The 22,486-nt window shown below is 44.8% G+C and overlaps 1 protein-coding gene across 2 annotated transcripts in view; it reads left to right on the top strand.

The window, feature by feature from the left end:
* SESTD1 (SEC14 and spectrin domain containing 1) overlaps window positions 1–22,486 on the top strand; it is a 153,725-nt gene that overhangs the window by 103,496 nt on the left and 27,743 nt on the right. For both annotated transcript variants that reach the window (XM_040440429.1, XM_040440430.1), the window contains 5 exons: window positions 1,846–1,959; window positions 8,955–9,052; window positions 11,028–11,083; window positions 16,997–17,208; window positions 21,351–21,473. In XM_040440429.1, coding sequence (XP_040296363.1) covers window positions 1,846–1,959; window positions 8,955–9,052; window positions 11,028–11,083; window positions 16,997–17,208; window positions 21,351–21,473 — 603 coding nt within the window. The remainder of the gene's footprint in view (window positions 1–1,845; window positions 1,960–8,954; window positions 9,053–11,027; window positions 11,084–16,996; window positions 17,209–21,350; window positions 21,474–22,486) is intronic.

Here is a 22,486-nt window from a genome sequence, read left to right on the forward strand (position 1 = left end):
CTAAGCCCCTAATTGGCTCGCCCCCGCCCCCCCCAATCCTTCTCTATGGCAAAGGTGCCGGAAGGGTTGATGACCGTAGTCTCATAATGTGGGAGCGATGCAGCCCGATCTCCACGGATGGAAGGCTATAGATAGCTCTGAGACCCCAAACCCTTATGTCACCAAGTAATGCCCCAGACTTTCTTAAGGGTGCTGCCTGGCAATTAGGACCAGCAAAAATGTATTCAATAGATGGGTTTGAAGAACTCCTTAAAGATATTTATTATTGAAAACTCACATAGTCCATTTAATGTGGTTTTAAAGGTGTTATTCAACCCCTATAATGACCTCCCAAAATGCCCCGGCCCCTCATACAGGTTATACTTACCTCACACCCCAGCACCCGCATCGCCGCCGCTGCATCTCCCGTTCGCGCAGATCAAAACGCTCCCTAACATCGTGAGTGACATTAGGGAGTGAGGTAAGTATAAGGGTACTTTCACACTTGCGGCAGAGAGATCCGGCAAGCAGTTCCGTCGCCGGAACTGCCTGCCGGATCAGGCAAAACGTATGCCAACTGATGGCATTAGTAAGCCTGATCAGTCGAAAAAATGCATTGAAATGCCGGATCCATCTTTCCGGTGTCATCCGGCAAAACGGATCCGGCATTTATTTTTTTCACCTTTTTTTTTTCAGTCTGCGCATGTGCAGACCGGAAGGACGGATCCGGTATTCTGAATGCCGGATCCGGCACTAATATATTCCTATGGGAAAAAATGTTAAATCCGGCATTCAGGCAAGTCTTCAGTTTTTTTTTGCCGGAGATAAAACCGTAGCATGCTACGGTTTTCTCTTTTGCCTGATTAGTCAAAACGTCTGAACTGAAGACATCCTGATGCATCCTGAACGAATTACTCTCCATTCAGAATGCATAGGGATAAAACTGATCAGTTCTTTTCCGGTATAGAGCCCCTAGGACGGAACTCTATGCCGGAAAAGAAAAACGCTAGTGTGAAAGTACCCTAACCTGTATAAGGGGCCCGGGGATTTTGGGGGGAAATATATATATATATATAATATATATATATATTTTATTTTTTTTTTTAAGTGCCCACAACGTAGCTCTGAAACAAAAGGTTCATACTTGCCTGCTCCATGCCGCTCCGGTCCTCCGTGCTGTCTCCATCATAAGGTCAGGGCGCTGATTACGTCCGGTTGGCTTGGGCATGGTCACATGCACCATTTCAGTGTTGATGTGCTGCCTGTGGCCACCACTGAAGCCAGTTTTTGGATGGGGCAACGCACGTGACTATGCCCATAGCCAGCTGGGATGTGTACAGCTCCGGGACTGGAAGATGGCGAGAGCGGGGGCACCACTGAGAAACAGAGCAGCGGAGAGCAGAAAAGTATAAATCTTCTGTTTCAGGGCCATGGTGTGGGCACTTAATTAAAAATACATCAATTTACAGGTAAAGCCCTTTTAAGACTTTAGTTGGTCATACACATTAGATTAATAATGGACGAACCACTGACCATCTAAGTGGTAGGGGGCCTCCTGACAGCAGATGTCCATGCAGAGAAGGACCAGCCAGTTTCATTTCAACATGCCTGATCAGAGGAGGAATCGGACTTATTGCCCTGTCCCTATTGAGAACACAAGCACGCTCATTCACACATGCTCGACTGGCCAAACGCTATCTAAAGTCTATGGCCAGCCATACCAGTGTCACCACTAGCTTTTGACCTTGTGTGCTAGATTTGTCTTTCTTTCTTGCTTCCTTTTAGGCAGTATGCGTCCTGATGTAACACTTCAGAAAGGGGCCTGCCCAGCTTATATTTTGTCACTGCAGTTATGTTGTTTTCTAGGTTATCTTGGTGTCCGGTAATAAGCTGACGAGGTACATAGAACCGTCACAGCTCACCGAAGAATTTGGAGGAAGCCTTACTTATGATCATATGGATTGGCTGAATAAAAGACTAGTAAGTAATAAACAGAAAATGACAAACTGTACAAGCATATTACTATCTGATATATATATATAAAGCTGAGTGCGTGTATGTCCGCTAAAGGAATCCGCACCATCGCATTTACAATCACATAATTTTGCACAGCCGCCTCCTGTGACTCGGGGAATGTCATAGACTATGTTTTGAGTGGAAATTTTCACCCCGCGCTTTACAATTATTTGCCAAAGAATACGCTTAGTAACCTAACCACCAAACTACAGGAGCCGTTGTCTGTTGGCTGTTGTGGCAGTCAGGTTGCCTATAGCAACCAATCACATCTCAGCTTCTATTTTGCTACAGGTCATTAATATGAGCTCTGATTGGTTGCTATAGACAACAAGGACATTCTTCGTATAAGACAGCTTATGTGTGAGTTAGGCCTCATGCACACGACCGTATTTTTTCACGGTCCGCAAAACGGGGTTCTGTTGGTCCGTGATCCGTGACCGTTTTTTCGTCCGTGGGTCTTCCTTGATTTTTGGAGGATCCACGGACATGAAAAAACAGTCGTTTTGGTGTCCGCCGTGCGGAGCCAAACGGATCCGTCCTGAATTACAATGAAAGTCAATGGGGACGGATCCGTTTGACGTTGACACAATATGGTGCAATTTCAAACGGATCCGTCCCCCATTGACTTTTAATGTAAAGTCAGGAGTTAATATACCATAGGATCGGAGTTTTCTCCAATCCGATGGTATATTTTAACTTGAAGCGTCCCCATCACCATGGGAACGCCTCTGTTAGAATATACCATCGGATTTGAGTTAGATCGTAAAACTCAGATCCGACAGTATATTCTAACACAGAGGCGTTCCCATGGTGATGGGGACACTTCAAGTTAGAATATACTGAGAACTGTGTACATGACTGCCCCCTGCTGCCTGGCAGCACCCGATCTCTTACAGGGGGCTGTGATCCGCACAATTAACCCCTCAGGTGCTGCACCTGAAGGGAGTAATTGTGCATATCATAGCCCCCTATAAGAGATCAGGGGCTGCCAGGCAGAAGGGGGCAGACCCCCCTCCCTCCCCAGTTTTAATTTCATTGGTGGCCAGTGCGCCCCCCCCCCCCCCTCCCTCTATTGTATTATTTTCATTGGTGGCACAGTGTGCGCCCCGCCCCCCTCCCTCTATTGTATTATTTTCATTGGTGGCACAGTGTGCGGCCCCCCCTCCCTCCCTCTATTGTATTATCATTGGTGGCCAGTGTGCGCCCCCCGGCCCCCCCTCTATTGTATTAATATCATTGGTGGCCAGTGTGCTGACTCCCCTCTCCCCCGCCCCCCCCCCCCCCCGGCCCCCCCTCTATTGTATTAATATCATTGGTGGCCAGTGTGCTGACTCCCCTCTCGCCCCCCCCCCCCGATCATTGGTGGCAGCGGAGAGTTAGAAGCATCATACTTACCTGCGAGCTGCGATGTCTGTGACCGGCCGGGAGCTCCTCCTACTGGTAAGTGACAGGTCTGTGCGGCGCATTGCTTAATGATCTGTCACTTACCAGTAGGAGGAGCTCCCGCTGCCACCAATGATCGGGGGGGGGCACCTGAGGGGTTAATTGTGCGGATCACAGCCCCCTGTAAGAGATCGGGTGCTGCCAGGCAGCAGGGGGCAGTCATGTACACAGTTCCCAGTATATTCTAACTAGAAGCGTCCCCATCACTATGGGAACGCCTCTGTGTTAGAATATACTGTCGGATTTGAGTTTTCACTAAGTGAAAACTCAGCTCTGAAAAAGCTTTCATACAGACGGATCTGTGCATGAGGCCTTAATATGATTTTGATTGCGACGCTTAGCCAACGTTGTTGTTGTAGAGGCTGATGTAACTCACATGACCTGAGGTGTATACTAGTTCTGTGGGGTTTTATATACTGTCAATTAAAGACAATAATGCCCCGTAAAAAAAAGGAATTCGATTGGACGATTGTCAGGCTGCTGTGGAGATCACTGTTAAAGGGTCGGGCACTGTGGAGGTCGCTGTTAAGGGGGCAGGGTACTGTGAGAACACTGTTAAGGGGGCAGGGTACTGTGGCAGTCACTGTTAAAGGGGCAGGCGCTGTGGAGGTCTCTGTTAAGGGGGCAGGGAATGGGGGAAGGTCACAGTTAAAGTGGTTCTCCAGGAATTAAGAAAATAAAAATACTTAAATATTACTTCATTATAAATATATTCCCAAATACCATTCATTAGTTATAATGGCTTGTTTTGTCTGGGGAGCAATCATTAGGAGAAACAAAATGGCCTCCATCCTATTAGTACACACAAAACCTGTCCTAATCACATACAGTCAGGTCCATAAATATTGGGACATTGACACAATTCTAACATTTTTGGCTCTATTCACCACCACAATGAATTTAAAATGAAACGAACAAGATGTGCTTTAACTGCAGACTGTCAGCTATAATTTGAGGGTATTTACATCCAAATCAGGTGAACGGTGTAGGAATTACAACAGTTTGCATATGTGCCTCCCACTTGTTAAGGGACCAAAAGTAATGGGACAATTGGCTTCTCAGCTGTTCCATGGCCAGGTGTGTGTTATTCCCTCATTATCCCAATTACAATGAGCAGATAAAAGGTCCAGAGTTCATTTCAAGTGTGCTATTTGCATTTGTAATCTGTTGCTGTCAACTCTCAAGATGAGATCCGAAGAGCTGTCACTATGAGTGAAGCAAGCCATCATTAGGCTGAAAAAACAAAAACCCATCAGAAAGATAGCAAAAACATTAGGCGTGGCCAAAACAACTGTTTGGAACATTCTTAAAAAGAAGGAACGCACCGGTGAGCTCAGCAACACCAAAAGACCCGGAAGACCACGGAAAACAACTGTGGTGGATGACAGAATAATTCTTTCCCTGGTGAAGAAAACACCCTTCACAACAGTTGGCCAGATCAAGAACACTCTCCAGGAGGTAGGTGTATGTGTGTCAAAGTCAACAATCAAGAGAAGACTTCACCAGAGCGAATACAGAGGGTTTACCACAAGATGTAAACCATTGGTGAGCCTCAAAAACAGGAAGGCCAGATTAGAGAGTTTGCCAAACGACATCTAAAAAAAGCCTTCACAGTTCTGGAACAACATCCTATGGACAGATGAGATCAAGATCAACTTGTACCAGAGTGATGGGAAGAGAAGAGTATGGAGAAGGAAAGGAACTGCTCATGATCCTAAGCATACCATCTCATCAGTGAAGCATGATGGTGGTAGTGTCATGGCGTGGGCATGTATGGCTGCCAATGGAACTGGTTCTCTTGTATTTATTGATGATGTGACTGCTGACAAAAGCAACAGGAGGAATTCTGAAGTGTTTCGGGCAATATTATCTGCTCATATTCAGCCAAATGCTTCAGAACTCATTGGACGGCGCTTCACAGTACAGATGGACAATGACCCAAAGCATACTGCAAAAGCAACCAAAGAGGTTTTTAAGGGAAAGAAGTGGAATGTTATGCAATGGCCAAGTCAATCACCTGACGTGAATCCGATTGAGCATGCATTTCACTTGCTGAAGACAAAACTGAAGGAAAAATGCCCCAAGAACAAGCAGGAACTGAAGACAGTTGCAGTAGAGGCCTGGCAGAGCATCACCAGGGATGAAACCCAGCGTCTGGTGATGTCTATGCGTTCCAGACTTCAGGCTGTAATTGACTGCAAAGGATTCGCAACTAAGTATTAAAAAGTGAATGTTTAATTTATGATTATTATTTTGTCCCATTACTTTTGGTTCCTCGACAAGTGGGAGGCACATATGCAAACTGTTGTAATTCCTGCACCGTTCACCTGATTTGGATGTAAATACCCTCAAATTAAAGCTGACAGTCTGCAGTTAAAGGGAATCTGTCACCTGCTTTTACCATTTAAAGCTGGCACCATCGCTATGTTGACTAAAGTACCTTATTTCCAGCAGTCTTCTTTTTACTTTATTTCGTTTTGTAGTTTTGATATAAAAGCGCTTTTCTGTTATGCTAATTAGGGTCCAAGGAGCCCAGAGGGGCGTTTTTTTCACTCTCCGGAGCCCAGTGACTCTCCGGAGCCCCCCTGCAGTGCCCAGCCCGCCTTAATTTGAATCCCAAGAAAGCCTCCTGATCATCAAATAACCTCCCACAGCCCCGGCAAACGGTTCCGCCCCCTCCCCACGTCATAGTCTACCTAATAGAAATGCCCCGTCCTTCTTCCTGTCTGCGGCCGGAAAACTCGCGCAGGCGCAGTACTGCCAGCGGCCTGCACGATCATCAACGCCCTGAGGGCAACAGCGCTCAGGTCACATCACTGGGCTCGGCGCATGCCCAGTGAGACTTTTGAGGCTGTCGCCCTCAGGAAATTGATGATCGCGCAGGCCGCTGGCAGTACTGCGCCTGCGCGAGTTTTCTGGCCGCAGACAGGAAGAAGGACGGGGCATTTCTATAAGGTAGACTATGATGTGGGGAGGGGGCGGAACCGTTTGCCGGGGCTGTGGGAGGTTATTTGATGATCAGGAGGCGTCCTTGGAATTCAAATTAAGGCGGGCTGGGCACTGCAGGGGGCGTCACTGGGCTCCGGAGAGTGAAAAAAACGCCCCTCTGGGCTCCTTGGACCCTAATTAGCATAACAGCTTTTATATCAAAACTACAAAACGAAATAAACTAAAAAGAAGACTGCTGGAAATAAGGTACTTTAGTCAACATAGCGATGGTGCCAGCTTAAAATTGTAAAAGCAGGTGACAGATTCCCTTTAAAGCAAATCTTGTTAGTTTCATTTCAAATCCATTGTGGTGGTGTATAGAGCCAAAAATGTTAGAATTGTGTTTATGTCCCAATATTTATGGACCTCACTGTATACACAATCTTGTAAGGGATCGTCTCTTTTCAGGGGGTCACACTCACAGCCATCTTGCCAGACAACGGATTTTCATGTCCAAACTGCGTATTTATTTTGGCACTCTTCTCATACAGGATAGTCCAGTTATCAGGCACTGGATCAGTTGCGGTTCCCACATACACAATCAAAATAAATGCCTGCCCGGCTGGGCTCTAACTAAGGCCTCATGCACACGACTGTGGTGTGTTTGGGGTCCGCAAAACATGGATGGCATTCGTGCGCGTTCCGCACATGGACAGCCTTTAATATAAATGCCTATTCTTGTCCGCAAAGCGCGGACAAGAATAGGACATGTTATATTTTCTTAGTGGGGCCACGGAACGGAGCAATGGATGCGGACAGCACACAGAGTGCTGTCCGCATCTTTAGCAGCCCCATTGAAGTGAATGGGTCCGCATCCAAGCCGCCAAAACGGCGGCTCAGATGCGGACCAAAACAACGGTCGTGTGCATGAGGCCTAACATATATAAATAAGTTCTTAACTCACTTCTAGGGCACAGTTCACAACTGCAACTCGGTCCGGCTTTGCTCAACCAAATAGTCTAGTCAAGGAAGGTATCAGGCGTCACATAGCCTTGTGGCCCCTCAGCCCTCGTGACTGAGACCACCCAGAGCCTCCGCAGGACTCTGCTTCACAAACACTCTCCTTCCCAGACTGACACACTGGGTGGTGCTTTATGTTGGCCTGATTACAGCAGGCCTCACCTGCGATCGACTCAAGTGAGAGGAAAACATATCCTGGAATAAGTGGGTGGATTGGGAGGTCCCACTGCCAAACCTACCATCCCAATCCAATAAAATCCAGCCCTGAACAAATAAAGAAAATAGCTTCAGCAACTAGGTTTGCTTAAGCCAGCGCCATCTTCCTGGACTTTACTTATCTCACCTAGGTGAGATATATACCCCTTCCAGGGCTTCACCGTACACATCACTATTCACATTGCCACAATATATATATCAAAGAAGTTGTTCCACGGCACCTCCATATGGTAAAAGAAATGTGTCCTTTTATTCACCCATGCCATGTTTCAGTCCACTTGCTGGGACTTTTTTAAAGCTTGAAAAAAGTCCCAGCAAGTGGACTGATCGTTGCATGGGTGAATAAAGGACACATTTCTTTTACCATATGGTGGTGCCGTGGAACTTCTTCTTTGTTGTATCCAGGTGATTTTGTCGATATCCATATCTGCTGGCACTCCTTATACATTTTTTGATAAACCTTTTTGGGGGAACTTTTGTGGTGCTGCTCCTGCGATATATAAATATATAAATGTATATATACATGTCTAATTACAGGCATCAGCACAATTTTAGACTACTGTTACTCCTCCATATTGCCACCTGGAAGAAGCGGTAGTCCGAAACCATCGGTCTTCGTGACTGCTGCTGGGATCACACTGACATCTGGATGCCACTTGCATGATTCTGTTGAAGCGAACCTGTCACCATGAGAGTGCAGTCTGCAGGCAGCGTGTTTATAGAGCAGGAGGAGCTGGTCAGATTGATATATAGTTTTCTGGGAAAAGATTCAGTAAATTCTTTTTTTAATCTCTGCTCTTTTTAGGCTCAGTAGTTATTTAGGTGATCTTATTAGGGATTTCTCTGTATAAGCGCTCATGCACACGATCGTCGTTGTTTTGCGGTCCGCAAAACATGGATACCGGCCGTGTACAGTCCGTAATGTGGACTAAATAGAAGTTAAAAAGACTGTAAAAAACATATAAGAAAAAATGCAGCCCTAGAATTTTTTTTAAAATAAGGAACCGCACCACTCCTATCTGCCATTGTTGCATCTCAGACCACTTTACTGGAACATGGACGAGATGCAATACCAGAGGCATCCTGTTTGTGCAGCAGGAGCGCAGTTTCAGGGGGGGGGGAAATCCCTTTTTTTATTTTTTTTTATTATAATAGCAGACAAGCCCCTTTAATTTTGTCTGTAACAGATGAATTGTGCATATCTGGCAGCCTTTATTTTCACCCAGTCCTGGCTATTGTTCTTCATTACTTTCTGTACCTTTTATAATGTGCAATTTGTATTCCTTCTGCCAAAACCTAATGGAAGTTCTTCCTCCATTGTACGGGATGATGTTTTTGCCTCTGCATTGCAGGTATTTGAGAAGTTCACAAAAGAGTCGACATCGCTTTTGGACGAGCTGGCTGTTATCAACAATGGCAGTGATAAGGGAAATCAGAACGAGAAAGACAGGTTTGTGAAACAAGCTGATTGTGCGTTACTTGTGCTGTGTGGCGCTATCATCGTAATCCCATTATTAAAAGCTATGTGTGCTGCCTGCCTTCAGAAACCAGCCGAGCAAGAGCGTGAAGAGCCTTGTATGGTTATTCTGTAACGAAATGCACATCCCTACAGCATCTACCACCCTTAATTTTCTCAAAACAGTGGCAGACTTAAGGCCTCATGCACGCGACCGTATCTATTTTGAGGTCCGCAAAAACGGATGACGTCCGCATGCATTCTGTATTTTTTGGAACGGAACAGCTGGCCCCTAATAGAACGGTCCTATCCTTGTCCGTAATGCGGACAATAATAGGACATGTTCTATTTTTTTGCAGAACGGAAATACGGACATATGGAAACTGAATGCACACGGAGTACCTCCCTTTCTTTTTGCGGACCCATTGAAATGAATGGTTCCGCATACGGTCCGAAAAAAAACGGAACGGACACGGAAAGAAAATACGTTCTTGTGCATGAGGAAAGGGGTTGTCTCACTTCAGCAAGTGGCATTTATCATGTAGAGAAAGTTAATACCAGGCACTTAGGTTGGGTTCACACCTGAGCGTTTTACAGCGCGTTCCTACGCGCTGTAAAACGCTCAACAGGCAAAAACCAATCTTTCCCTATGGGCATGGTTCTCACCTGAGCGTTTTACAGCGCGTACGAACGCGCTGTAAAACGCCCTACGTCCCAAGAAGTACAGGAGCTTCTTTGGGGCGTATTGTCGCGCGTATTGTGGCCATTTTTTTTCATTGGATTAATCACACAAACGCGCGTACTACGCGCGTTTCCAAAATACAAAAACGCCCCAAAATACGCCCGATAAAAACGCCTGTAAAAAGCGCTTATCGAATAAGCTCAGGTGTGAACCCAGCCTTACTAATGTATTGTGATTATCCATATTGCCTCCTTTTCTGGCTTGATTCATTTTTGGAACACATTATACACCACTCGTTTCCATGGTTACGACCACCCTGCAATTCAGCAGTGGTGGTCGTACTTGCACACTATAGGAAAAAGCACTCATGCGGTCCCGGCCACCAGAGGGGCCGACTCTTTTTCCTATAGTGTGCAAGCGTGACCACCACTGCTGGATTGCAGGGTGGTCGTAACCATGGATACGAGCAGTGTATAATGTGATGGGAAAAATGAATCAAGCCAGTAAAGGAGGCAATATGGAGAATCACAATACATTAGTAAGTGCCTTGTATTAACTTTCTCTACGTGATAAATGTCACTTGCTGAAGTGACACAACCCCTTTAAAGGGTTTGTGCAAAAATTGGTTGGGGGGGAATTTGGAACCCCTACATTTGCCCATACCTGTAAAGGAAAGATTAGTTGCCTACTTCCCAGTGCCAGCTCACTGCTTCTCCTCCTGACTTGCGATGCTCCGCTGGGCTCCCTCCATGTCAACATCCAGTTTGACTTGGCTGCAGCCAATCACTGGCTGCCGCAATGTCAGACGACGAATCAAAACCTCCCGTCTCTGGCAAAGACAAGAGTTAAATATAAAAATTCCTGCTGCCTGCCTTCATCATTAGGTGGAACCACTGCACACGGGCTCATTGTCTACTCATTGGGATCTGTAAGAATCTGCATGCAGACACTCCCCCTAGTGGTGGCAGCAGGTAAATAGAATGTTATTCTTCGCAAAGGCACGTAGTGGTCACAGTTCAGTGTTGGGCTGGCCCCCTCTCATTGCAGGCCCTGTAGCAGTGGCGTGGCGGTTAGGTATGCCTCTGTTTGCAGGTAGCAGCAGTAATCGTGGCAGTTTGCAGGTCACAACGCGACCCATTTCGGTTTTATTTCCGACACAAGCTGCTCTGCGTTTTTCGCGATGCAAAAAGCGTAAAGTCACTGTGTAGCCAAAGCCTAAATTATAAAGTCCATTGGAAATATAAGTGTTGACTGCAATAAAAATACATTTTTACTTTTCATTTTAAGGTCAATGGATTTCAATTACCTTCCTTCTGTTGATCCAGAAACTGTTCTACAAACAGGTAAGGTGTGTTATAATGGAAGCCATGAGCCGTACATGTGATAAGTTATGAGCTCTGTAGTACAATGCACTGTATATGAGTGGGATTTTACATTCCCCATTCACACGCTCCAGTGGGAGGGGTGCAGCCAGGAACGGCGCTGGAGTAAATGGTGAGTATATGTATTTTAAAGCGCTATTCTCATCTAGGACATTGATGACATATTGCTAGGATATGCCACCAGTGTCATATAGGTACAGGTCCCACCTCTGAGACCTGCTCCTCTCTCCGCAACGGGACACCCTAAGTGAACAGAGAGCCACCAAGCATGCGTGGCCACCCTCCATTTAACACTATGGAAGTTCTGAAAATAGCCGAGCGCTAGCCCCCTATTTCTGGCAGTCCCATAGCTGTGAATGGAGAGGTGGCCCCGCTTGTACCTCATGCTCTCCATCCACTCATATGAGACTCCCGACTATTTTCAGAACTCCCATAGCGATTAATGGAGTGCACACTGCGTGTAAATAGGAATGAGTCCCAGAGGTGGGACCCTCGACCTATCTGACATTGGTGGCCTATCCTAGTGATGTGCCATCAATGTCACACATGGGCCAACCCCTTTACCACACTGTTGAGATTTTTATTATCTCAAACAACCCCTTTTAAAGAGGACCTGTCACCGCTCCTGACATGCCTGTTTTAATAGTTTCATGCATTCCCCATGTTATAGCGATTCTGGAGCCTCTATTCTTATGGCTCTATGTTGTACCATTCCTTTATAATTCCTACTAGAAGTTATGAATGAATTGCTCTTAGCCTTCAGTAAGGGTACAGAGGGGAGGTAACCAGTTGGGGGTGTGTCCCTGCACAGTCTGACTATCCAATCAGTGCTGCCATTGTCAGACTGTGCAGGGACACACCCCCAACTGGTTACCACCCCTCTGTACCCTTACTGCAGACTGCTAGTAATACATTCATAACTTCTAGTAGAAATAATAAAGGAATGGCACAACACAGAGCCATAAGAACAGATGTTCCAGAATTGTTATTACATGGGGAATGCATGAAGCTATTAAAAAAGGCATGTCAGGAGAGGTGACAGGTCCTCTTTAAATCCATATTGGAAATATCCACTGAATAGAAGCATGGCTATAATAAGTTAATAAATCTAAAAGTACAGAATGTTCTGTAGATGTCTAGTTCTAATGACGTATTCTCACACTGTGTCGGTATGTAAAGCGAGCCGTACAGTTTGTGCCTCTATAAAGGTGGAACGATTAGGAAGACAAAAAGTAAAATCAAAAGCTCCGACCTACCAATTCAGAGCTCCTAGAACCCAGAAATATATGAAAAGAATTTATCGCTGCGGATAGGAATGACTCACGGACCTATATTTACTGGTACGACTGGCTGAGCTCTGCCACATCCGCTTTCTGCTGATCCTCAACTCTGCATTGCTGTTCCATATGGAAAGCTGCAGGCACTAGAATGTTCCCGCTTTAAGTTTCCATAGAGGAATCAGTATATATTTAACTGCACTTCTCATGGTTGTTAAAGGGACTGTCTGGAAATACTGTACATTGAGCGCGCTCCTTTAAGAAATGCATAGGATCTGCTCATCACTGGGATTTTTCCAGTAAAAATAGGATTAAAGGGGTTATCCAACCCCAATATTGACCCCCCCCCCAATGCCCAGGCCCCTCGTATACATTATACTTACCTGCTCCCCGGCACCCGCGTCGCTCCGGGTCCCTGCACGACCGACGCTGCATCTCCCAGGGATCCGGAGCGAAGTGGATGCCGAGGAGCAGGTAAGTATAATGTATATGAGGGGCTCGGGCATTGGGAGGGTCATTATAGGGATTCGATAACCCCTTTAAGCTGAAATACTGTACCTATGTAATGGTCCAGAGCAGTGGAGTTTCTGTAAGGGAGCAGCCATTTTTGTGTAATCTCATATGACCCTTTTAAATTATGGTAAATTCCCTACCATGTTGTCAGAATTGTTTACTTTAACCCCTTGGCGATATGCGGCATCTATATATGGTGCCAAGAGGTTTGCGTATTCTGCCATACATTACATTATTGTGTTGTGCCCATGCCGTCATCTGTGGGTGTCTGCTATATATTAAAGGGGTTATCCCAGGGCGCATCATATAATACATGACAACCTCTTTCTAACAAAGCTAGAACCATCCCTGTACCTCCCATAAATCCAGAGATCTCCCCATTCATTGCTCTGCTAGATTTATATCAAGCTGGAAGCTCAAGGGGAGGGTGTTTTCTGCTGCAGCTAAGGGGGCGTGTCTCAGCTCTACCTATCACAGCACAGGAGGCTGTTGAAGGATGAAACTGAGCATGTGCGGCCTTCTGAGTGAGCAAGACAAAGAAATAAGAAAATGAACAAACAGCAGGTGGCGCTATACAGATAGATTTTATTGAATAACTCAGTGGCTATACAAAATTTTTAATTACATGCAATTACAAATGTATTTAGATCCAGGGGCTGGTTTGAAAACTCTAGAATATTTTTCGTGGAACAACTCTTTTAAAGCTGACACTGTGTTACAACAGCCGGGATCGGAGATACCTCCGATCAAGGCAGTTTAATTTCTTAATGTCATGCTCAATAAGTTATCAAAATTTCTAGTCACTAATATGCCATTATATGCCATAGTTACATGAGCGTCAGCCGACCATCTGATGTGTATGGGAGGTGTTTCTACCTGTCTGCAGATGTCGGGGAGAAAGAAGAGTCTGGCATGTTGGATTTTGAACATGTCCATTCCTTATGTCCTCAGAGGAAAATAAGTCCTCGCCAGCAGTGTAACTAGAAATTACTGGGCCCCACAGCAAATTTTTGAATGTCCCCCCCCCCTCCCCCCTTCCTTCCACCTCCTGTGTAACCCCCCACTCCAGCAGCTAGTCAAGATCATTCTCCCAGACCAGGCCCGGCAGCCGCTCCATCCGTTTTCTGCACAAATATATTGTCACCGTATATAATGTATAATACTTTTGAGTGGGCCCTTACAAAATCTTTTAGTCTTCCTCCTGGACAGGCCCCGAAGCAGCCGCTTCCACTATTGCCCCTGGCGGTGGTTTACTCGCCTCTCCTTATTGACAACACACTCAGCCGAGCCAATTTCATGTGTATGGGGGGGGGATAGGCTGAATGAGTGTTCGGCTGACAGCGATCTGCAGTGTATGGCCGTCCTAAATTCTAAGGACATCATCATTTATTTTTTCTATTTCACCACATCTAACTTTTCAGCAGTGAATCATGAAAGTTCAAACACAGCGAATAACGGAAGCGATATTAAGTCATAGTTTGCATTTTCATCCAGAGGTCACTGGAGATAATAATTATGTCGTCTGCTGAAATGATTGGGCGCAGTATAATTAATAATGAAGAAGATGGATGGGTCCTCACATCTCCACTTCAGCAGAATGCTTAGGAGGTCGTGGAAGATCATTGCCTCTTCTCTCGGCCACATTATGTTAGATGCTGTCTAATTGCTGGAAGATGAGGAATACTAGGTCATTGCGTTCCATCAATGATATGGGTACTTGAGTGCAGTATTAGGAAATGGTGTCCAGGCGGCTTTGTCTTGATGAGTCACGGTGTTGTCATAGGCTGACTTATCCTTCAAAGAATCTCCATGTCTAAAATATCCTTAGATCTCTGGTGACTTCCCGTCCAGACCTCTGTGAAGTGTGGACTACGCATAGCTCTGCTCGACAGTGTCGTTTACGAGGCATCTCATCTAATTCCTGACCGGCCAGGCAGTGGGCTAGTGCTGTATTATATTACTATGGAAATGTCACTAAACCGTACGGTCTGCGCACGAGATATATAGAAGACTGCCTTGTGGGGAAATAAACGGGGCACGAGCGGAGTGTAAGACTATGACCGGACTAGGAGACTATGACCGGACTTAATGGGATTATCCAACGTATAAAACATGCCCCTCATATATATTATACTTACCCTGCTCCCCGGCACCCACGTCGCTCCTGATCTCCGCACGGCCGCCACTGTGTCACCCGCGATGCTTGGGAGGCTTGTCCCCCTCGCGGCCTGCTATTGGCTGCTCCCCTTTCCCCCGCTGTGCAGATCAAAACATCCCTAGCATCGTGGGTGACGCAGCGGCGGCCGTGCGGAGATCAGTAGCGACACGTGGATGCAGGGGAGCAGGGTAAGTTTAATCTATATGAGGGGCCCGGGCATTGGGGGGCATGTTTTATACATTGGATAACCCCTTCAGGCTACTTTCACACTAACGTTAATAATTTCCAGTATTGAGATCCGTCATAGGGTCTCAGTACCGGAAATCCGGATCCGGTTTTTCAGAACACTTGGTACCGGATACGGCATTAATACATTTCAATGGAAATTAATGCCGGATACGGCATTCCGGCAAGTGTTCCGGAATTTTGGCCAAATAACGTAAGAGTGACTGAACTGAAGACATCCTGATGCATACTGAACGGAATGCTCTCCATTCAGAATGCATTTGGATAAAACTGAAGCTTTTTTTTCCAGTATTGAGCACCTGTGACGGAACTGAATACCGGAAAACTTTTAACGCAAGTGTGAAAGTACCCTAAAAGTAGCCTTAAACCCAGTCCATTCTTCTTCTTCCTTATTTTACTGATCGAAAAGAAACTAAGAAAAGGTAAAAAAAAATAAAAAATACAGCAGGAACGATAGAGTATTGGAGGCCCTGTCCCCTCTGCTGTTCTAGTAACTACTTGCATCCCCCATGTAATAACAATTCTGGAGCATCTACTCTTATGACTCTTTGATATGCCATTCCTTTATTATTCCTGCTAGAAGCTTTGAATGAATTACTAGCAGTTTGCAGTGAAGGTCCAGATGGGTGTTACCAGTTGGGGTTGTGTCCCTGCAGAGTCTGACATTGGCAGCAGTGATTGGATAGTGTCAGACTGTGAAGGGACAAACCGCCAACTGGTAACACCCATCTGGACTGTCATTGCAAGCTGCTAATACCTTAATACATTCATAACTTCTAGGAGGAATAATAAAGGGATGGCACAACATAGAGTCATGACAATAAATCATCCAGAATTGATATTGCGTGGGGAATGCATGCAAAACATGTCAGGAGAGGGGACAGGTCCTTTTTAAAGGAAACGTGTCATCAGAAAATGGCCTACTGTTTAAAGTTTTTAGATTAAACATGTTTGTTTAAGGATTTTTGCCTATTTTTTTTTTTTTTTTAATGATCAAGTATGTTTTAAAAAAAAACTGATATCTTGTACCTTTCACACTGGCGACTAAACCTAGTAATAGGTTGACACTTCTTGATCTGTAGACATCAGTTCTCAGCAGTCATGTCACTGGCAGGATTACAATGACAGGTAATGCCTATATGTAGATAACTCGGGGTCCTACTATTCACAATATGCGATGGTCAGAGCTCGCCTCCTCCCCCTCCCTGCACAATGAATTAGAATGGAGGCCTAATTGAACTCAAATTGCACGGTATATTGTATCAAAATGAACTTAAACCTGGCAGAACTGAACAAAATTCTCTTTGAAATTGATGGGGCCGTAACCCGAACGTTTCCAGTTTTGTGTTTGGTTTTGTTTTGTTTTGTTTTCAAAATTGATGAAAAAGTAAAATGGCAGGGTGAACCTGGTCCAACTTGTGTACCAACCTCCAAATGCCTTTGAATGTATTATCCATCGTGGGATATACAGAGGTCAGGTGCCTCCCATGTACAGATCAAAATTACTGTATCTATGAAATAAATTCAGATCTTCCCATCTTCATACGTCAGAAACCTGTCGTTAAGAGAAGAAAGTATGTGGTTATTACAGCCATACTTTGTTTTTACAAAGATCCTTGGGTATCTTTATTTTTTTTATTTTTATTTTTTACTGTTTTTACTTCTTTTTATCCTGTAAAGGTCACGAGCTGCTATCTGAACTTCAGCAGCGGCGCTTTAACGGTTCAGAGGGAGGTGTCGTATGGTCTCCTATGGACGATGAACTTTTGGCTCAGCCTCAGGTTATGAAGCTCCTTGATTCCCTCCGAGAACAATATACTCGTTACCAAGAAGTGTGCAGGCAGCGCAGCAAGCGGACTCAGCTTGATGAGATTCAGCAGAAGGTTATGCAGGTAAGACGGAGCAGCTGGTTTATACCATCAGTCACAGCAAATTTTCTATACCCTAGATTTAAAGTAGAATTCTATCTGAAGGTTATAGGGTATCAGATTTGTCCCTATGACACTGGATGACCTGTTACATGTGCAGCTGAAGGCATCTGTGTTGGTCCCATGTACATATGTGCCCTTATTGCTGAGAAAAATGATGTTTTAATATATGCAAATGAGCCTCTAGGAGCAACGGGGGCGTTGCCATTACACCTAGAGGCTCTGCTCTCTCTGCAGCCGCGCCATCTGCACTCTGATATGGCCAGACAGTGAGAACTTCATCATGCCCGGCCCTGTCAGAGTGGATAGGGCGCGGCAGTTGCAGAGAGAGCAGAGCCTCTAGGTGTAATGGTAACACCCCCGTTGCTCCTAAAGGCTCATTTGCATATTTTAAAACTTCGTTTTTCTCAGCAATGCGGGCACATGTGAACATGGGACCAACACAGATGTCTTCAGCTGCCAAGTGCACATGTAACAGGTCAGCCAGTGTCATAGGTACAAAACTGCTGACAGATGCCCTTTAATATACTTGTAGAATGTTCCCCCATTTCCTCGCTGCTCACGCAGGTCTCCAGCCAGATCTATCGCACGTGACGATGTGACATCCAGATACATGCAAAGTCTTTCTTTTTACGGAGCTCAGCTTGTTACCACTAAGCTGATGATTTGGAGCTGAGGTCAGTGTCGTATTAAGATGCTGCTCCAGTGAGGCGGTGTGATATAATAGAGAGGTAATCTATAGCCTTGGAAGTGTCTGCTTTGATTATAGGACATGCCTCTTAGTTAGCTTGCACCGACAAAGCTATTTATCCGGGAAGTCTTAATCCAGGTCTGAGTTAGTGATGGCGCAGAGAAATGGAGGTTGGTGGTGCAAGGGCAGTCACGTAACATCAGTGCATGGGTAGCATGGTGGAGGTAACAAAGATCATCCGTATTTTTTGTGGATCCGTTTTTTGGGGGAACGCAAATTACATACGTTCGTGTGCATGAGCCCTTAAAGGTATTAAAACATAACAAAACTATGTAAACTTGGTGTCTCTGTAATTGCACTGACAGCAGAATAAAGGTAACTTGTCATTGGTAAAAACTTGGTAAAAATGAAACCCATAAGACAATGGTGCAGTTGTTTTTTTTTTCCCATTTCCATCAAAATAATACTTTTTTTTCAGCTTCCCAATACATGATATATGGCATATTACATGATGTTATTAGAAAGTACAAATTGTCCCACAAACGCACAACCTCACAGGTGAACGGAAAAATGAAAAAGTTACGGCGTTTGGAAGGCAGGAAGAAAAAAATGAAAACACCAAAATGGAAACTGGCAGCATGGGAAAGGGGACACATTTTCTAAAATGGGCTCATCAGACAAAGTATCAGTTGTGCTTTAAATGGGGTTGTCCCATGATTAATGCAAAAGAAATGAAGGTCAGACATTACATAGTACTTGACTCCCTTTCTAACAAAACTAGAACATGTACCTTACATTGACCTAGAGATCTCCCAATTCATTGCTCCAAATGCTCTGCTCAGGGGACGTGTCCTTTCTGCTGCAGCTCTCTCCCTGTAAGGCCCCTTTCACACGGGCGAGTATTCAGCGCGGGTGCAATGCGTGAGTTGAACGCATTGCACCCGCACTGAATCCTGACCAATTAATTTCTATGGGGCTGTGCACACGAGCGGTGATTTTCACGCATCACTTGTGCGTTGCGTGAAAATCGCAGCATGCTCTATATTCTGCATTTTTCACGCAACGCAGGCCCCATAGAAGTGAATGGGGCCGCGTGAAAATCGCAAGCAAGTGCGGATGCGGTGCGATTTTCACGCATGGTTGCTAGGTGACGATCGGGATGGGGACCCGATCTGTATTATTTTCCCTTATAACAGGGCTGGCCAACCTGCGGCTCTCCAGCTGTTGAAAAACTACAACTCCCAGCATGCCAAGGCAGCCTAAAGCTATCAGTCTACAGCAGGGCATGGTGGGAATTGTAGTTTTACAACAGCTGGAGAGCCGCAGGTTGACCATGTTCACACCATAGTTAGAGTAGCGGCTAGGACCCTTTGCCATGCTGAGTGACCGTGACGTGGTGCATTGATGGGCTCCGATATCTTCCTGACTGGAACATATTGGCGAAAGTCTCAGCTTTTAATACCTGCATGTATGACTTCCCAGTATAGTCAGTAGCATTTCTGTTTTGGTGCATTTCCTCTCTGTGTTTCATCTGCCTTATAACATGGTTATAAGGGAAAATAATAGCATTCTGAATACAGAATGCAAAGTAAAATAGTGATGGAGGGGTTAAAAATAAAAAAAAATTAACTCACCGAGTCCACTTGATCGCGTAGTTGCGGATCTCTGTCTTCTTCTGTAATGTTGAGCTGCCGGCTAAGGACCTGTGGTGACGTCACATCACATGATCCAATCACATGGTCCCTCACCATGGTGATTAACCATGTGATTGGACCATGTGATGAGCACAGTGACGTCATCAAAGGTCCTATTCCTGTGCACAGCAAAGAAGAAGACAGAAGAGAAGCCTGGCTGCGCGATCAAGTGGATTAAGGTGAGTTAAATTATTATTTTTTTAAAATGTAACCCCTCCAGCCTTATTGTACTATGCATTCTGTATTAAGAATGCTATTATTTTCCCTTATAACCATGTTATAAGGGGAAATAATACAATCTACAGAACACCTAACCCAAACCCGAACTTCTGTGAAGAAGTTCGGGTTTGGGTACCAAACATGCCGATTTTTCTCACGCGCGTGCAAAACGCTTTGCAATGTTTTGCACTCGCGCGGAAAAATTGCGCATTTTTCCACAACGCACCCGCATCTTAACCGGGCAAAAAACATGATGCCCGTGTGAAAGAGGCCTAACTGTCACAGCTTCAAACAGTAGATCCAGCTGGAGGCAATTGAGGCATGGAACTGAGCATGTGCGTCCCCCTCAGTGATGTGGACAGAAAAATGAGGGAGGGGAAAATAAACAGCAGGGGGCACTATGCAGATACATTTTATTGAATAAGTGGTTATACCAAACATTTAATTACATACAGTTAAATATGTATTGAGATCCACGTGCTGATTTGAGAAAGTACCATGGTAATCCCTTTGAGTATGCAATTTACTGCCCGTCAAAATTTGGTCTCTACACATAAATTAGCAGCTGAGGGGCACTGTGAGTACTTTTGTATCTGTTCATTTAGAATACTATATTGATTGCAGTGTAATAATGAATATAATTTGAATCCCTTTGTTTTCCTTCATTCTGGTCCATAACCTGCTCTGAACCAAGAATTTTTTTTGTTCTCAACCAGGATTTCTGATTTTTCTAGATCACTTAAAGGCTATGTACACCTTTGGGGCAATTTTTTTTTCTTAGTGCATTGTGAGCTAGAAATCTTTTTTTCAATTGGTCTTCATTAACAATATGGAGCCCTTATCTCTGTACAGAGCTGAGATGCTCAACTAGCAGGATCTGAATTTTCCCTCTGCTCTGTCTGACAGGGAGCTGACGGGTTCCTTATCTCTGCTCTCTGACCTTTTATAAACACTCATCAAAGCTCAATCCTTACCTTACTGATAAGAATGTGGCTTAAATAAGTTCTTATGACCTCTCAGTAATTTAGAGCTAAGGTTTGTTAGATGAAGACACAAAGTGAAAGTAGGATGCACACAGCTAGAAAAACAGTAAGCCTTTTGTGACAGAACGGCTCAATATTTTTAATAAAGACCAATTGAAAAAAATATTTTTAGCCCTAATTGAGTAAAATGCAATCATAAAAAAAAAAAAAATGTCCCCGAAGGTGTACATAGCTTTAAAGTGTAGCTTCAGCTTTTATTAATGTTGGCCTCATAGCCAAAGGTGTCTATATTTGGAGAATGCTGCCTTTTCCTCACCTTGTGGAAACTTATTACACTTTGGATGACCCCCTGAGAGGTGTGCACCTCTATACATTGAATACATTTCTGAGCCTTTTGTGCCCTGCTCGGTTTGCTGTATTTCATCTAGTTGAGTATGTATTTTATGTCTTGCTCAGTATACGTTCTAAAATTCCTTTCTATAAATAATTGAGTGACGATGACATCTGTGCTTATTGCAGGTTGTAAACTGGCTGGAAGGACCCGGCTCCGAACAGCTGAGAACACAATGGGGAATTGGTGACTCTATGAGAGCGTCCCAGGCCTTACAACAGAAACACGAAGAGATCGAGAGTCAGCACAGTGTAAGTGGAGACACACCAGAATGTTTCCACTACTGTGGAAACTGAGGGTAGTAGTTTACATGACTGTTTGTATTTAGCCTGTCGCATGTTATATAACGCTTTGAATATGCAGGAATCTGGATTTTCAGTCATCCCTTTCCATTAACAACACAGTATATTTATCTATTGTATTCTAGTTTGTACATTTATTTTATGTATTTATTATTTTAAATAATATTTTGTAATTATTTTATTATTATTTATATATAATGTATCTGTTATGTGATATTAGGTCTACCGATCCAGGAATGCCCTGCCAGTCCCCCATGCTGGTTCTTGTCAGGTCTAAAGCTGTGTAATGTCTGCAATCTGACAACAGAAAGTGTGTTCAGCTTCAAATAGACATAGGCAAGTACCAGTAGAGGAGACCGGCAGGGAGTCCCTGGTTGTATTATGTGATATTGGAAAGAACTGTATTCATAACCCTGATTAAAACGCTGTTTTTCTTTTGTTGATTCCGAGGATCCATTTGATGAGTTACAATACTTTTTCTAAATTTCCAAATTAGGCCTTTGGTGCAATGAGGGTGTCGCCATTGCACCCAGGCTCTTCTCTGTTCTATGGCCAACCCCTCCCTGGTTGCTTTGATTGACAGGACCAGGCAGTGGCAAGGCAGGGAGGGGGAGATGCTTGCCGCAATAAAGGCGATGTCCAAGGGTTGTGTCTGGCATGGCAGCTCAGCTCTGTTGAAATGAATGGGGCTGAGTTGTAATACCACACACTACCTATGGACAGGTGTGGTGCTCTTTTTGGAAAAAAAACAGCCACCTTTTTCTAGTTGTAGACATCTCCTGGTCTCCTTCCGTTCATGTTCCAAGGATGTCCAGTCTTCTGCCATTCTCTTCTTCTTGCTGCAGTGGTGATGCTCCAGTGCAGGGACATGTGATTGCTGCAGCCAATCATAGGCTGTAGTGGGTCACCGCTGCGGCCAGTCATTGCCTGCACTAGTTACATGTCCTTGTGTCGGGACGTCA

Source organism: Bufo bufo, chromosome 7 (assembly GCF_905171765.1).
Source record: "Bufo bufo chromosome 7, aBufBuf1.1, whole genome shotgun sequence".
Lineage (NCBI taxonomy): Eukaryota > Metazoa > Chordata > Amphibia > Anura > Bufonidae > Bufo > Bufo bufo.